This window comes from Pseudophryne corroboree, chromosome 8, assembly GCF_028390025.1.
Source record: "Pseudophryne corroboree isolate aPseCor3 chromosome 8, aPseCor3.hap2, whole genome shotgun sequence".
Classification (NCBI taxonomy): domain Eukaryota; kingdom Metazoa; phylum Chordata; class Amphibia; order Anura; family Myobatrachidae; genus Pseudophryne; species Pseudophryne corroboree.
In genome coordinates, this window is record NC_086451.1 from 10,792,331 (window position 1) to 10,810,695 (window position 18,365).

Genomic DNA, 18,365 nt, shown 5'->3' on the forward strand with positions numbered 1-18,365 from the left:
GCAGCCAGTAGCTCACCTGTCACCTGTACAGAGTGGAAGCAGCAAGTAGCTCACCTGTCACCTGTACAGAGTGGAAGCAGCCATTAGCTCACCTGTACAGAGTGGAAGCAGCCATTAGTTCACCTGTCACCTATACAGAGTGGAAGCAGCCAGTAGCTCACCTGTCACCTGTACAGAGTGGAAGCAGCCATTAGCTCACCTGTCACCTGTACCGGGTGGAAGCAGCCATTAGCTCACCTGTCACCTATACAGAGTGGAAGCAGCCATTAGCTCACTTGTCACCTGTACGGAGTGGAAGCAGCCATTAGCTCACCTGTCACCTGTACAGAGTGGAAGCAGCCAGTAGCTCACCTGTCACCTGTACGGAGTGGAAGCAGCCATTAGCTCACCTGTCACCTGTACAGAGTGGAAGTAGCCATTAGCTCACCTGTCACCTGTACGGAATGGAAGCAGCCATTAGCTCACCTGTCACCTGTACAGAGTGGAAGCAGCCAGTAGCTCACCTGTCACCTGTACGGAGTGGAAGCAGCCATTAGCTCACCTGTCACCTGTACAGAGTGGAAGCAGCCATTAGTTCACCTGTCACCTATACAGAGTGGAAGCAGCCAGTAGCTCACCTGTCACCTGTACAGAGTGGAAGCAGCCATTAGCTCACCTGTCACCTGTACCGGGTGGAAGCAGCCATTAGCTCACCTGTCACCTATACAGAGTGGAAGTAGCCATTAGCTCACCTGTCACCTGTACGGAATGGAAGCAGCCATTAGCTCACCTGTCACCTGTACGGAATGGAAGCAGCCATTAGCTCACCTGTCACCTGTACAGAGTGGAAGCAGCCAGTAGCTCACCTGTCACCTGTACGGAGTGGAAGCAGCCATTAGCTTACCTGTCACCTGTACAGAGTGGAAGCAGGGGACTTCAGGGAGGCCACGCCCACTGTCCACTAAGCCACGCCTTCTTTTTGAGCGCAAGCAACTTTGACGCACACAGTCTGTTGGCCAAACAGGGCGTCACTGACCCCGGTGCTGCCACTGCTATCAATTGTAGCATTTGGAAACCTGATAAAGACATTTATTTATTACCAGTTATTTCTATAGCGCACACATATGCTGCAGTGCTGTGCAGAGAGTATTTGGTCATGCATATTGGTCCCTGCCCCAGGGAGCTTACAGTCTATGCTCCCTGTTACACGTGCACACATATATACACTAGAATCCAATTAGCCTACCAGTGTGTTTTGAGATTGTGGGAGGAAACCGGGGCACCCGGAGGAAATCCATGCAAACATGGGAGCACATACAAACTCCACATGTATAGGGCCTTGGTGGGAGTGGAACCCAAGACTTCAGTGCTGTGAGCCAGTAATGCTAACCACTACACCTACTGTGCTGCCACAGATCTGCATTATCTATGTTAATACGTCCCAAGTCTGTGTAACTGTTTATATCCCAGTGTTACAGACAAACTAAAGAGGAAGCAGTGAGTTATTACAGTGTGTTATTGCAGTGAGTTATTGCAGTGAGTTATTACAGTGTGTTATTACAGTGAGTTATTACAGTGAGTTATTACAGTGTGTTATTACAGTGTTATTACAGTGAGTTATTACAGTGTATTATTACAGTGTGTTATTACAGTGTATTATTACAGTGAGTTATTAGTGTGTTATTACAGTGAGTTATTGAAGTGTATTATTACAGTGAGTTATTACAGTGAGTTATTGCAGTGAGTTATTGCAGTGAGTTATTACAGTGTGTTATTCCAGTGTGTTATTACAGTGAGTTATTACAGTGAGTTATTACAGTGTGTTATTACAGTGTGTTACTTATTACAGTGTGTTATTGCAGTGAGTTATTACAGTGAGTTACTTATTACAGTGAGTTATTGCAGTGTGTTATTGCAGTGTGTTATTGCAGTGAGTTATTACAGTGTGTTATTACAGTGTGTTATTACAGTGAGTTATTACAGTGAGTTATTGCAGTGTTATTACAGTGTGTTATTACAGTGTGTTATTGCAGTGTGTTATTACAGTGTGTTATTGCAGTGTGTTATTACACTGAGTTATTACAGTGTGTTATTACAGTGTGTTATATTACAGTGAGTTATTACAGTGAGTTATTGCAGTGTGTTATTACAGTGAGTTATTACAGTGTCTTATTACAGTGAGTTATTACAGTGAGTTATTACAGTGTGTTATTACAGTGAGTTATTACAGGGTGATCCCTCAGCGCAAAGTCACTTCCATTAACACTTAAAAGAAAAAACTGTGACCCGAGGGCGTCACACCCCAATAACTCCATTTCTACTTTAGTTTGCCTGTGGATGGGGTATAGTGAGGGCACCCTGAGCCCACCCCTTATAATAACCGGACCCCTCGCAGGAGCCCCCTGAATGTCCGCAATTATTTATTTATTTTATTTATTAACAGTTTCTTATATAGCGCAGCAAATTTCATTGCGCTTTACAATTGGAAATAACAATAATATAACAAAACTGGGTAATAAGAAACAGTCATAGAGGTAGGAAGGCCCTGCTCGCAAGCTTACGATCTATAGCCATTGCAGAAGAGTGGATGGCAGGACCTGCTAGAACGAATGTGTCTGGGGCGGGATAACCTCCAAATGTTTCTGATCTATCCCAGCGCTGGCAGATGATCCCACCGGTGATCCTGCGGTCATTCTGCATGTACTGGAAGTTATCATCATAGGAATACAAGGCTGTGAGAGAAGGATGTGCGTTTCCTCTCAGCTAGGAAGCGGTTAAACCCCTCCGCTGACAGGAACACACATTTGCACCAGTGTAGAACCTCTGAGGTAAATGTGAGTCTCACCGCCGGCCTCCTGTGCTTTGTGTTTCAGGGAATTCCTCCGGAGTCTGCACTGTCGGAGCAGCTGAGAGGACGGCGGATTCCTCCTTCCACAGCAATTCCAAGCAGCAGCAGCACGCCAGAGGCAGAGGATGTGGGGAGTCGGCGCTATGCTCACGGGATGCGTGCTAATCCTTGGAGCGACGGGCACAGACCACTTGTACCGCTCAGGGTAAGGACCCCCCCTCTGCTTTGTCTGTAACATAGCTCCGCTGAGGGGAGCGCAGACCCCTGCACAAAGCCAGCAAAAACTATCCGTTCACTACTTCCCTGACCCCAGCAGTAAGCTGGACCAGTCACCTGCACGGCGGAGGCAACCATTCCTGGGGGTTGAACCAAAAATCCACCTATCAGATCACTAGGAGCTAGTAGTGGCATCACCGAAGCAAGAGGTCCCTTCTGCATGCCTGAGGCACTTTCTTAAGCATGAGGCACTTTTCTGAGGCATGAGGAGGCACTTTATGTGGCATGAGGCATATTCTGAAGCTTGAGGTGCTTTCTGAGGTGCGAGGCACTTTCTGAGGCACGAGGAGGCACTTTATGGGGCATGAGGCACTTTCTGAAGCTTGTGGCACTTTCTGAGGCATGAGGCACTTTGTGAATTGATAGCCTCCGTTGCCAGGCCACAGAATAGCCACGGCTAGGGTATGAAGGAGACGGGTACACAGGGTTCTACAGGCTACTAACAACCTCTTATAGTTGTATACGTGCAATATATTATAGCAAAGTCCCTGTAAATAAGACTACTCCCTGTAGTCTTATTTACGGGGAACTACATCTCCCAGGAGGCACTGCTGCCTAAAGCAGGGGTCAGCCCAAGCCGGCTGCTCCCTGCAGCCGCCTTGGGTTGACCTCCGCTTTAGGCAGCAGCGCCTCCTGGGAGATGTAGTTCCCCCATAGCTGACGAGCAATAGTTTTGATGAGCTCTTATTTATCACGTACTAAATCTCTCTACAGTAAAACTGCTTAATGAAGACAATTAGCGGCGGCTGGCGCCTAATCTGAGCTGTGTATCCCGTTATCAGATATCTATTTGCTTACATCAGGGGATAATTGGGTATGGAAAGTATAAAAGCGACACAGTAATTACTGCACATTAACATCTGATATATGCACATATCCTAATTAATGTCGCCGCTACAGGCAGTGCGCGGAATCACGGGATGAGTATGCGGCGGTGTTAGCGGCCTAGCGGGGTTACACCCTGCCCTCCTTACATCTGCCCCCTCTCTCAGTACTCGGGGGCCATCAGGCCTTTGTTACCCACAAGCTGTCAGGACATACTGGAGGCTGGGAAAGGAGCGAGGCCTTGATTAGAGGACCAGCGTGGGGGCTAGGAGCTCCGTCCCCAGACACCGATGAGCGATAGCAGGGTGACAGAGGTCAGGGCTGATGGTTGAGGTAATTGCACTGACTTTTTGTGTAACTGATACCTGTCCTCAGAGGCGAAACAGAAGATATCAGAATTCTACGCCCCCTATCCCGCGTTTAGCCTCCAGTGTCTGACGTATGTTCTGCATTATGTCACATATAATAAAACTCACTCCAGGTACCCCCAGCGTTATGCCCTGACATCCACCGTGACATCATCTACAATTGCCCCCTGCCAGCTCGGAGGGGGATCCTATATTGTTCTTTATGACTAATAGTGACAGATACCGGTTTCCAGTGCGTGTATAAATCTGCGCTGTGATCCCAGCCCGGACCCCCCAACACTTCGCTCCAGGTTGATCCTCATAGGTGAATGAGTTTGTGGAGTATGAGGTCAGCAGGTATATAGGGAACAGAGGAGGGGGGAGGGGGGGTATTACACATTCCATGGGGTGTAGCTGACACCGTATGTAATCCAGCACGCAGCATATAAGACTGATGGGGGCATTAAAAGGGTTTTTATGAGAAAACTCAATCTGATCCCAGTGTTATTGGACAGAGGTTTAAGGAGAACCATACGGCGAGTCTGCAGGGCTGCGTTTCATGGTTCACATAGAAAGTGAGGTCAGTTCTAGGTCCCTGCTCATACTTGTGGTCGTGTCGGCTTTCAGCCAGGCTGCGGAGGGCTGTGCATCCATACATCTCATCATTGCCTTATGCTCTACTCTCTGTGCACGATACAAATTGTTTCTGCACAGATCCAGGTGTAGGCCGAGGCCTGTGTCGCTCTGATTGTCCGACGGCACAGCCCCCCTAATTCCTCCCGTGTGTAATATTCTATATGTCAGTGTAATTCCCCGTCTGGCCAGAGCAGGTAGGTCGCTGCTTCCCCTCACAGACTGCGCCTCCTATCAGCCATACTGTCCCAGCATCAGGTGTAAGATGGCGGCTGGCGGACACATGGTCACACACTGAGGTGCGTAGTGTCATCAGATATCAGTCATACTGCCCCAGCATCAGGTGTAAGATGGCGGCTGGCGGACACATGGTCACACACTGAGGTGTGTAGTGTCATCAGATATCAGCCATACTGTCCCAGCATCAGGTGTAAGATGGCGGCTGGCGGACACATGGTGACACACTGAGGTGCGTAGTGTCATCAGATATCAGTCATACTGTCCCAGCATCAGGTGTAAGATGGCGGCTGGCGGACACACGGTCACACACTGAGGTGCATTGTGTCATCAGATATCAGTCATACTGTCCCAGCATCAGGTGTAAGATGGCGGCTGGCGGACACACGGTCACACACTGAGGTGCGTAGTGTCATCAGATATCAGTCATACTGTCCCAGCATCAGGTGTAAGATGGCGGCTGGCGGACACACGGTCACACACTGAGGTGCGTAGTGTCATCAGATATCAGTCATACTGTCCCAGCATCAGGTGTAAGATGGCGGCTGGTGGACACACGGTCACACACTGAGGTGCGTAGTGTCATCAGATATCAGCCATACTGTCCCAGCATCAGGTGTAAGATGGCGGCTGGCAGACACATGGTCACACACTGAGGTGCGTAGTGTCATCAGATATCAGCCATACTGTCCCAGCATCAGGTGTAAGATGGCGGCTGGAGGACACATGGTGACACACTGAGGTGTGTAGTGTCATCAGATATCAGCCATACTGTCCCAGCATCAGGTGTAAGATGGCGGCTGGCGGACACATGGTCACACACTGAGGTGCGTAGTGTCATCAGATATCAGCCATACTGTCCCAGCATCAGGTGTAAGATGGCGGCTGGAGGACACATGGTGACACACTGAGGTGTGTAGTGTCATCAGATATCAGCCATACTGTCCCAGCATCAGGTGTAAGATGGCGGCTGGAAGACACATGGTCACACACTGAGGTGCGTAGTGTCATCAGATATCAGTCATACTGTCCCAGCATCAGGTGTAAGATGGCGGCTGGCGGACACACGGTCACACACTGAGGTGCGTAGTGTGATCAGATATCAGTCATACTGTCCCAGCATCAGGTGTAAGATGGCGGCTGGCGGACACACGGTGACACACTGAGGTGCGTAGTGTGATCAGATATCAGCCATACTGTCCCAGCATCAGGTGTAAGATGGCGGCTGGTGGACACACGGTCACACACTGAGGTGTGTAGTGTCATCAGATATCAGCCATACTGTCCCAGCATCAGGTGTAAGATGGCGGCTGGCGGACACACGGTCACACACTGAGGTGCGTAGTGTCATCAGATATCAGTCATACTGTCCCAGCATCAGGTGTAAGATGGCGGCTGGCGGACACATGGTCACACACTGAGGTGCGTAGTGTCATCAGATATCAGTCACACTGTCCCAGCATCAGGTGTAAGATGGCGGCTGGAGGACACATGGTCACACACTGAGGTGCGTAGTGTCATCAGATATCAGCCATACTGTCCCAGCATCAGGTGTAAGATGGCGGCTGGCGGACACACGGTCACACACTGAGGTGCGTAGTGTGATCACATATCAGTCATACTGTCCCAGCATCAGGTGTAAGATGGCGGCTGGCGGACACACGGTCACACACTGAGGTGCGTAGTGTCATCAGATATCAGCCATACTGTCCCAGCATCAGGTGTAAGATGGCGGCTGGCGGACACACGGTCACACACTGAGGTGCGTAGTGTCATCAGATATCAGCCATACTGTCCCAGCATCAGGTGTAAGATGGCGGCTGGCGGACACATGGTCACACACTGAGGTGTGTAGTGTCATCAGATATCAGCCATACTGTCCCAGCATCAGGTGTAAGATGGCGGCTGGCGGACACATGGTGACACACTGAGGTGCGTAGTGTCATCAGATATCAGCCATACTGTCCCAGCATCAGGTGTAAGATGGCGGCTGGCGGACACACGGTCACACGGGTGGTCTTCTGTATGCCGGCGGTCGGGCTCCCGGCGCTCAGTATACCGGCGCCGGGAGCCCGACAGCCGGCATACCAACACTTATTTTCCCTCGTGGGGGTCCACGACCCCCATAGAGGGAGAATAAAATAGTGTGGCGCGCGTAGCGCGCCACCGTGCCCGTAGCGTGGCGAGCGCAGCGAGCCCGCAAGGGGCTCATTTGCGCTCGCCACGCTGTCGGTAAGCCGGCGGTCGGGCTCCCGGCGCCGGGATGCTGGTCGCCGGGAGCCCGACCGCCGGCCAGCCGTAGTGAACCCGGTCACACACAGAGGTGCGTAGTGTCATCAGATATGAGTCATACTGTCCCAGCATCAGGTGTAAGATGGCGGCTGGCGGACACACGGTCACACACTGAGGTGTGTAGTGTCATCAGATGTCAGCCATACTGTCCCAGCATCAGGTGTAAGATGGCAGCTGGCAGACACATGGTCACACACTGAGGTGTGTAGTGTCATCAGATATCAGCCATACTGTCCCAGCATCAGGTGTAAGATGGCGGCTGGCGGACACATGGTCACACACTGAGGTGTGTAGTGTCATCAGATATCAGCCATACTGTCCCAGCATCAGGTGTAAGATGGCGGCTGGCGGACACATGGTGACACACTGAGGTGCGTAGTGTCATCAGATATCAGCCATACTGTCCCAGCATCAGGTGTAAGATGGCGGCTGGCGGACACATGGTCACACACTGAGGTGCGTAGTGTCATTAGATATCAGCCATACTGTCCCAGCATCAGGTGTAAGATGGCGGCTGGCGGACACATGGTGACACACTGAGGTGCGTAGTGTCATCAGATATCAGCCATACTGTCCCAGCATCAGGTGTAAGATGGCGGCTGGCGGACACATGGTCACACACTGAGGTGCGTAGTGTCATCAGATATCAGCCATACTGTCCCAGCATCAGGTGTAAGATGGCGGCTGGTGGACACACGGTCACACACTGAGGTGTGTAGTGTCATCCGATATCAGCCATATTGTCCCAGCATCAGGTGTAAGATGGCGGCTGGCGGACACATGGTTACACACTGAGGTGCGTAGTGTCATCAGATATCAGCCATACTGTCCCAGCATCAGGTGTAAGATGGCGGCTGGCGGACACACGGTCACACACTGAGGTGCGTAGTGTCATTAGATATCAGCCATACTGTCCCAGCATCAGGTGTAAGATGGCGGCTGGCGGACACATGGTTACACACTGAGGTGCGTAGTGTCATCAGATATCAGCCATACTGTCCCAGCATCAGGTGTAAGATGGCGGCTGGCGGACACACGGTCACACACTGAGGTGCGTAGTGTCATCAGATATCAGTCATACTGTCCCAGCATCAGGTGTAAGATGGCGGCTGGTGGACACATGGTGACACACTGAGGTGCGTAGTGTCATCAGATATCAGCCATACTGTCCCAGCATCAGGTGTAAGATGGCGGCTGGTGGACACATGGTGACACACTGAGGTGCGTAGTGTCATCAGATATCAGCCATACTGTCCCAGCATCAGGTGTAAGATGGCGGCTGGTGGACACACGGTCACACACTGAGGTGTGTAGTGTCATCAGATATCAGCCATACTGTCCCAGCATCAGGTGTAAGATGGCGGCTGGTGGACACACGGTCACACACTGAGGTGTGTAGTGTCACCAGATATCAGCCATACTGTCCCAGCATCAGGTGTAAGATGGCGGCTGGTGGACACACGGTCACACACTGAGGTGCGTAGTGTCATTAGATATCAGCCATACTGTCCCAGCATCAGGTGTAAGATGGCGGCTGGTGGACACACGGTTACACACTGAGGTGCGTAGTGTCATCAGATATCAGCCATACTGTCCCAGCATCAGGTGTAAGATGGCGGCTGGCGGACACACGGTCACACACTGAGGTGCGTAGTGTCATCAGATATCAGTCATACTGTCCCAGCATCAGGTGTAAGATGGCGGCTTGCGGACACATGGTTACACACTGAGGTGCGTAGTGTCATCAGATATCAGTCATACTGTCCCAGCATCAGGTGTATGATGGCGGCTGGTGGACACACGGTCACACACGGAGGTGCGCAGTGTCATCAGATATCAGCCATACTGTCCCAGCATCAGGTGTTAGATGGCGGCTGGCGGACACATGGTCACACACTGAGGTGCGTAGTGTCATCAGATATCAGTCATACTGTCCCAGCATCAGGTGTAAGATGGCGGCTGGCGGACACACGGTCACACATTGAGGTGTGTAGTGTCATCAGATATCAGCCATACTGTCCCAGCATCAGGTGTAAGATGGCGGCTGGCGGACACACGGTCACACACTGAGGTGTGTAGTGTCATCAGATATCAGCCATACTGTCCCAGCATCAGGTGTAAGATGGCGGCTGGCGGACACACGGTCACACACTGAGGTGCGCAGTGTCATCAGATATCAGTCATACTGTCCCAGCATCAGGTGTTAGATGGCGGCTGGCGGACACATGGTCACACACTGAGGTGCGTAGTGTCATCAGATATCAGTCATACTGTCCCAGCATCAGGTGTAAGATGGCGACTGGCGGACACACGGTCACACACTGAGGTGCGTAGTGTCATCAGATATCAGCCATACTGTCCCAGCATCAGGTGTAAGATGGCGGCTGGCGGACACATGGTCACACACTGAGGTGTGTAGTGTCATCAGATATCAGCCATACTGTCCCAGCATCAGGTGTAAGATGGCGGCTGGTGGACACACGGTCACACACTGAGGTGCGTAGTGTCATCAGATATCAGCCATACTGTCCCAGCATCAGGTGTAAGATGGCGGCTGGTGGACAAACGGTCACACACTGAGGTGCGTAGTGTCATCAGATATCAGCCATACTGTCCCAGCATCAGGTGTAAGATGGCGGCTGGTGGACACACGGTCACACACTGAGGTGCGTAGTGTCATCAGATATCAGCCATACTGTCCCAGCATCAGGTGTATGATGGCGGCTGGTGGACACACGGTCACACACTGAGGTGTGTAGTGTCATCAGATATCAGCCATACTGTCCCAGCATCAGGTGTAAGATGTCGGCTGGCGGACACACGGTCACACACTGAGGTGTGTAGTGTCATCAGATATCAGCCATATTGTCCCAGCATCAGGTGGAAGATGGCGGGGCTGGCGGACACACGGTCACACACTGAGGTGCGTAGTGTCATCAGATATCAGTCATACTGCATACCCTCCAACTGTACCTTTTTAATAGGTACAGTACCTTTTTTTCATGGTCTGTACCGATTTTTGGCTCTCCAAACTTCCATTGAAAGTATAGGAAAAGGGGCGTGGCCACGCCCCCTTTACCCGCGGCCACGCCCCTTTTTTTCCGATTTGTACCGATTTTTCTGTGTAAAATGTCGGAGGGTATGATACTGTCCCAGCATCAGGTGTAAGATGGCGGCTGGTGGACACATGGTCACACACTGAGGTGCGTAGTGTCATCAGATATCAGCCATACTGTCCCAGCATCAGGTGTAAGATGGCGGCTGGTGGACACACGGTCACACACTGAGGTGCGTAGTGTCATCAGATATCAGTCACACTGTCCCAGCATCAGGTGTAAGATGGCGGCTGGTGGACACACGGCCACACACTGAGGTGCGTAGTGTCATCAGATATCAGCCATACTGTCCCAGCATCAGGTGTAAGATGGCGGCTGGTGGACACACGGTCACACACTGAGGTGCGTAGTGTCATCAGATATCAGCCATACTGTCCCAGCATCAGGTGTAAGATGGCGGCTGGAGGACACATGGTGACACACTGAGGTGTGTAGTGTCATCAGATATCAGCCATACTGTCCCAGCATCAGGTGTAAGATGGCGGCTGGTGGACACACGGTCACACACTGAGGTGTGTAGTGTCATCAGATATCAGCCATACTGTCCCAGCATCAGGTGTAAGATGGCGGCTGGAGGACACATGGTGACACACTGAGGTGTGTAGTGTCATCAGATATCAGCCATACTGTCCCAGCATCAGGTGTAAGATGGCGGCTGGTGGACACATGGTCACACACTGAGGTGCGTAGTGTCATCAGATATCAGCCATACTGTCCCAGCATCAGGTGTAAGATGGCGGCTGGTGGACACACGGTCACACACTGAGGTGCGTAGTGTCATCAGATATCAGTCATACTGTCCCAGCATCAGGTGGAAGATGGCGGGGCTGGTGGACACATGGTCACACACTGAGGTGCGTAGTGTCATCAGATATCAGCCATACTGTCCCAGCATCAGGTGTAAGATGGCGGCTGGTGGACACACGGTCACACACTGAGGTGCGTAGTGTCATCAGATATCAGCCATACTGTCCCAGCATCAGGTGTAAGATGGCGGCTGGAGGACACATGGTGACACACTGAGGTGTGTAGTGTGATCAGATATCAGTCATACTGTCCCAGCATCAGGTGTAAGATGGCGGCTGGCGGACACACGGTGACACACTGAGGTGTGTAGTGTCATCAGATATCAGCCATACTGTCCCAGCATCAGGTGTAAGATGGCGGCTGGCGGACACACGGTCACACACTGAGGTGCGTAGTGTCATCAGATATCAGTCATACTGTCCCAGCATCAGGTGTAAGATGGCAGCTGGCGGACACATGGTCACACACTGAGGTGCGTAGTGTCAGCAGATATCAGTCATACTGTCCCAGCATCAGGTGTAAGATGGCGGCTGGCGGACACACGGTCACACACTGAGGTGCGCAGTGTCATCAGATATCAGCCATACTGTCCCAGCATCAGGTGTAAGATGGCGGCTGGCGGACACATGGTTACACACTGAGGTGCGTAGTGTCATCAGATATCAGTCATACTGTCCCAGCATCAGGTGTAAGATGGCGGCTGGCGGACACACGGTCACACACTGAGGTGCGTAGTGTGATCAGATTTCTGCATCTACAGGGCACATCAGCAGCTGACATTCAGCGCCAACTTGTTGCGGTGTACGGTGATAGCGTCATGCCACAGGAACAGGTTTGGGTTTGGTGCGTTGCCTTTGACAGCGGGACAGACGTTCAAGATGAGCAGCCAACTCATCCAACCACACGCCTGAGTTGTAGTCATTGGGAGTTACTGGACCATCGTCCCTACAGCCCAGACCTGTCCCTGAGTGTTTTCCATCTCTTTGGACCATTGAGAAGCACCACGGTAGAAGGCCATTCACATCCGAGGGTGAAGCTCAGCAAGCCGCCATCTCCTGGCTTCTGGCGCTTGGCACTGATCTCTTCTATACAGGGATGGGTGCCTTGGCTCCGCAGCCTTAGTGAGGATCTGAATTCCCCTATAATGCCTCCATGCCACCATCAGATGGGTAATGGAAGGGGAGGCAGAGGGGAGGCCCCAGGTTCTCAGGTGTTAGTGGCCTCCATAGTTCTGATGGCCTCAATCATGGTGACCTCCAAGGCAGAGACTATTTTGGACAGACATTAAAAGTAAAACCTAGAACATGATAACATCTAGAAGCGTTACCTGGTTTCCAAAGACAATCTGAGTGCTGGAAAAATATGTTGTAACCCCTAGCAACCAATAAGAAAGTTGCTTTCAGTTTCATTTTTAAAACGTGCCAATCAAAAGTCTGATTGGTTGTTACCGGTTACGACATCTTCCTGTCTACCTCTCCTTTTTATGAATGTATGATAGAAGATACACTGTATAAGGGGATTTATAATTCTATCTTTATGAGATGACTGGACATAATGGCAGGGTCTCTCAGAACCATGGTTACTCCCAGCGGTGAGGAGTACCACCATTTAGAATGAGCAAGAAACCTTTCCTTTAATAACTACATATTCTCATATCATAAAGAACATTACTATTGGCCAGAATAGGAGCCGCTGTCCTGGCAGATAATAATCTTTCTGGAATGGAACCTGCAGCGTTTTATCTCCATATCAGCAAAGTATAATCAGAGTTTATTCAGTGCTTTAAAGTAATTGTCGCCAGGTGCCTCTATGGAAGCTGGTCACCAGGTGCCTCTATGGAAACCGGTCACCCAGTGCCTCTATGGAAGCCGGTCGCCCGGTGCCTCTATGGAAGCTGGTCGCCCGGTGCCTCTATGGAAGCTGGTCGCCCGGTGCCTCTATGGAAGTCGGTCGCCCGGTGCCTCTATGAAAGTCGGTCGCCCGGTACCTCTATGGAAGCCGGTCACCAGGTGCCTCTATGGTAGCCGGATGCCCGGTGCCTCCATGGAAGCCGGTTGCCCTGGAGCCTCTATGGAAGCTGGTCGTCCGCTGCCTCTATGGAAGCCGGTAGCCCGGTGCCTCTATGGAAGCCGGTCACCAGGTGCCTCTATGGAAGCAGACTTAGTGATGGGAGGTGATGATGTTTTTAAGGTAATATCCTCTGTCCATTCAGCGATAATCTTCCAGCTGCTGGTGGACTATAACTCCCAGCCTGCTCTGCCTGTAGCCTGCACGTAGCTGGAAAGCTATAGATACAGTAGAGTGTCCTGTGAGGAGCAGTGTCTGGTGGTTAGAAGGCAAGAGAGTAGGCGGCCATTTCCCCCTAACAATCTGAGGAGTAATGTGACTCTCGTTCGGGGTGGGTAGTGTGACTAGTCCCTGTTAGTCGGCATTTCGACTATCGGGACTATAAGGGGGCGGGATTCCGGTGTCTGTATTATGACTGGCGGTCTCCTGACCGCCATTCATGTAACTACCTCCCCTCGCGGACACGTAATAAGCTCATGGACATAATGTATTCTGCACAGAAACCGGATCTATCTTCATTTTAACATTTATAATTATTATTCATTTCTTATAAAACAATGAAATAAATAACGTAAGAATAGTGCGTGCAAATTGGGAAAAATACCCCAACATCTGAATTGTGCAACAAAGTCACTGAGTAAATAATCCGTCACGTAATGCAGGAAACACTATAGTGAAGGTTAATTCCGGCGTCTTAGTGTTGAATGTTACGGTGAGAACAAGAAGCGTTTTAGGCGGCACTGGAAGTTCAGTTGTTTTGTGCCCATTTGGCCACTCTTCTTGCGCAGCCCAATACACCCCCTCCCCCCCACACACTGCCTGACGTCCAACCCTCATTACCCCCAAACAAGTATCTGTGAGAAGTAAAATGTAGGCCGCTTGCTACTGGAAGTCATACAGCCCAGAGCCGGCCCTAACCAATATGATGCCCTAGGCAAGATTTTGGCTGATGTCCCCTACACCGCTAGTTCCGCCTCTGACCCTGCACCCCTCTCCCAGCACCATCACCCCTCACCCATAGCAGTGCTTATTTTGGTGTTCCTACCCCCTATATTTTAAATAGGTACAGTGTGCACATTCGGCGCACAGCCCAAAAAGGGGTGTGTTTTTGCTGGCAAGGGGCATGGCCACACAATAATACACCCAATTCAAATTACACCACACAGTAGTGCAACTTAATTCACATTTTATCATGCGTTAGTGTCCCTAATTCATGTAACATAACACAGTAGTACCACTATACCTTATATACAATACTCCTCACAGTAGTGCCCCTTACTCACATTACATCACACTGAATTGCTCCTTATTCACATTAGACAACACAGTAGTGCCCCTTATTCACATTACATCACACTGAATTGCTCCTTATTCACATTACACCACACCATATTGCTCTTTAGTTATATTGGGCAATACAGTAGTGCCCTTTCTATACATTATGCCACACAGTAGAGCACCGTATACACATAATGCCAAACATTAGTAATGCATTTATACACATACCACACAGTAATGCCCCTTACACATATGACACACATTATTAATGTCATTATAAACATAATGCGCCTTACACATTATGCCAACCTTTATTAATGCCCTTATACAAATAATGTCCTTTACACATATGCTGCACATTATTAATGCCCTTATGCACATAATAACACACATACAGTAGTACCCTGTTACACATATGCTGCACATTATTAATGCCCTTATACACATAATAACACACACAGTGCCCCTTACATATTTGCTGCACATTATTAATGCATTTTTACACATGAGACACATAATGCCTCTTACACATGTTCAAAACACTACTGCACAACCAACCCACTCACATGCACACAGCACCCACACTTCCACTTGCTTGAATACAGATGTGTCCTCATAAATCTTGCTTCAATGCTAACGTCGGGCGCTTTTTTTTAATGAAAATGCATCTTATTTGCATTACTATGTGACTAGGATGCACAAGCAGCTTCTGCTGATTAAAGTGATATGCAGCATGCCTATATACTGTGTGAGACTGTGGCTGTATCTACATGTGAAATGCTACACACAGAATATAGGCATGCCGCATATCATTTTAATCAGCAGAAGCTGCTTGTGCCCCTAGGCATACCAGATGCCCTAAGCAATTGCCTAGTTTGCCTATGACCGGCTCTGATACAGCCACATGCGGAATGATCTGAATAGTTTTGCATTAATGTCTCTTCTCTTGTGTTTCCAGGCGGCGGATCTGCTCATCTAGCGGCCAAACTGGAGCCGTGTCCATGACGCAATCCTATATCCAACCGGTGTACCAGCCGCTGATCACCGTGTGCGGGGGGCATAGGATCTGCAGCACTTACAGGTCAGTGCGGAAATAGTTCCTGTCAGACATATGTCCATCTAGGCCGCTGCCCCTCCCCCCCTGCCCCAGGCCGTATAGTTATGGCGGATGTGTAGCGACTTTGTGGTAATTTTATTGTCATGTGCGCGCCTCAGATAGAGACTTCACCATGGTAATAATAAGACCTGACGCCGATTATAATCTGATCTCACATTATAGACATAGTCCTGTCACGGCGGCCTCTATATTCATGGGAACGTTTATTTCATCGCTCATTATTTACATACTCTCCCCGGGCAGGTTTCCCAGGATTCTGCTATTATAACATGGCCGGGATAATTAAATCGCAGCTGTGGGCACTTTCCCAGATCCTGTTTTAATTAAAAAAAATGTTTTATCCCTTGTGTCCCCATCAGCGCCTCATATACAGTATACGGACAGTGGACTTATCATGTTGTTTTACTCCCATCTAGGACAACGTACAAGATTTCCTACAGACAGGTGCCTAGGCCGCAGTCACTGCCGCTATATACCTGCTGCCCAGGCTGGCGAAGGACGCAGAGTTACACGCACAGCTGCAACAAAGGTACGGCCTCCTAATGGACTACAAGTCCTGCATCGCCGCGGAACTTATTACATCAATCTCAAGCAACCGTCGGCTTTCCCGCTGTACTTACACTACAACTCCCAGCATTCTCTGCCATGCATGCCCATTTTTGTGTTTGGCCAATTAAAATATAAAGAATTATAAAAAAAAGATATTCGGATATTTTTTCCATACTAGTAACGGCTGGGAACCATTTTACACTTAGCTTTACTAAGTAGAGTAGTTGCCCGTAGCAACCCCTCAGTTTCCAGATATCATTTTCTAGACTGTACTGAATAAATGATAACCGGAATCTGATTGGCTGTTATTGGCAGCACCTCCACTTTTCCTGTACTTGATAAATGATAGCAACCAATCAGCTTCCAGCTATCACCCGTCAAGCGCAGGAAACATGGATGTGTTACCGTATCCTGAATCTAAGTGGTTGCTACGGGAAACAGCTCCGCTTTTCTCTTTTTAGAGGTTTTAGCAGATCGATTGACATAATCTCTTATATATCAGACATCTTGGATTTTATTAACTCTTTAATATATATGGGGGGGCTGCAATCTTTGCCTAATTAGTTTTTATGGACTTTGTAGCCTGCGTATAGCCCCCAGTTTTGTACCACAAGACATACTGTATATATAGCGCTATATAAGGTGCTGACTGGGGGGGTATTTAATAAATATAATTCTCTCACAAAATCAGGAAAATTTGATATTTATGTCTTCTGGGGACGGAGAATCTGAGAATAGTGACACAGCGCGCTTTGTGAGTTATTGGGTTATGTTGGGGCCTGGGGGGAGTCACGGAACATAATTCTCACCTTCTGGAACACGGTCATGGACAATTACAGGCAGTGGCTGGGAAATGGCGGTATGAGTCTGTAGAGTGGCCGGGCTGTAAAACGCTTTGATGCTCGGCAGACAGAAGTGGATGATTATAGCGTAGAATCTTCCGTAAAACATCTTTCCGTCCCATAAGAAGCTGTAATGCCAGGGGCAGCGGGGGGTGGGGGGAGGGGGGGCGAAGGTGTCCCTGAATTACGCGTCGCTGCAGGGGGTGGGGTGGATGTGGGTTTCAGAGGCCTCCAGGATATTTAGCACGTCTTGTTCTGTCGACGCAATGCAGAGCGCAACTGTCGCAGACAAGAGCCAACATCTGTGTTCCTATATGATATGTATAGAGCAGAGCAGGCCTCAGGTACCCCCAACAGGGCATGTTTTTTGGATGTCTTTAATCGTACACAGGTGAGGTAATTTATGTTGCTGGGTCCATAAATATCCCACCTGCTTCCACAGCCAGAAATCCTCAAAACACAACCTGTCAGGGGTTCTTGAGGTACTTACCCTCTTGCAAGGGTCTGTACCCCCGACCAGCGTATTGAAAATGTACTAATGGTAGCATATTACAGTTATGGCCATAAATGAGTTATTTCTGTGTGTATATCATGCCGATACAAAATAAATTATAGAGAAAATATCGCCGGGGCAGATGGACACTAGCCACATAATGGCTGCCTCCGTGATTCACCTGACAAAATGGCCGCCTCTGCTGTGTGCAGCTGACAAGAACCCTTCCATCTGGCCCCAGGAAGAAGCGAATCTTAAATCCCCAGCACGTGTTACACGCACCACGGTGTCTGACAGCAGCAGATCTCATTACACGCTTTATCTCCACCGTCTTACTGACGGGTGTCAGAGGAATGGCTGTCGTGTTGACAGAGCGAGAAATAGGAGCGTGACCCCATGTTAGTGCAGACCAGGGATGGAAGCGCTACACAAGTTCCTAATAGGCATTACAAGAGCTGAAAGCTCATTCTGGTTTTCCCATTATGTTTTTTTTCAGCGTCATGCCGATTACCCTGTCAGAACGGAGGGACCTGTGTCGGTGTAAACAGGTGCGGCTGCCCGGCGGGGTGGACTGGAGAGCGATGCCAGACAGGTAGAGCACACACTCACTTACGCAGAATGTCTCCCAAGGCCGCTTTATCTCTTTCCATATCTTGATA

At 49.8% G+C, this 18,365-nt stretch overlaps 1 protein-coding gene across 2 annotated transcripts in view; it reads left to right on the forward strand.

Moving 5' to 3' along the window:
- EGFL7 (EGF like domain multiple 7) overlaps window positions 1-18,365 on the forward strand; it is a 49,806-nt gene that overhangs the window by 17,207 nt on the left and 14,234 nt on the right. Inside the window, exons 3-6 of one of the 2 annotated variants that reach the window (XM_063935891.1) lie at window positions 2,853-3,032; window positions 15,664-15,786; window positions 16,239-16,351; window positions 18,203-18,298. In XM_063935891.1, coding sequence (XP_063791961.1) covers window positions 2,953-3,032; window positions 15,664-15,786; window positions 16,239-16,351; window positions 18,203-18,298 — 412 coding nt within the window. In that variant the 5' untranslated portion in view covers window positions 2,853-2,952. The remainder of the gene's footprint in view (window positions 1-2,852; window positions 3,033-15,663; window positions 15,787-16,238; window positions 16,352-18,202; window positions 18,299-18,365) is intronic. The other variant, XM_063935892.1, reaches the window with a different exon arrangement.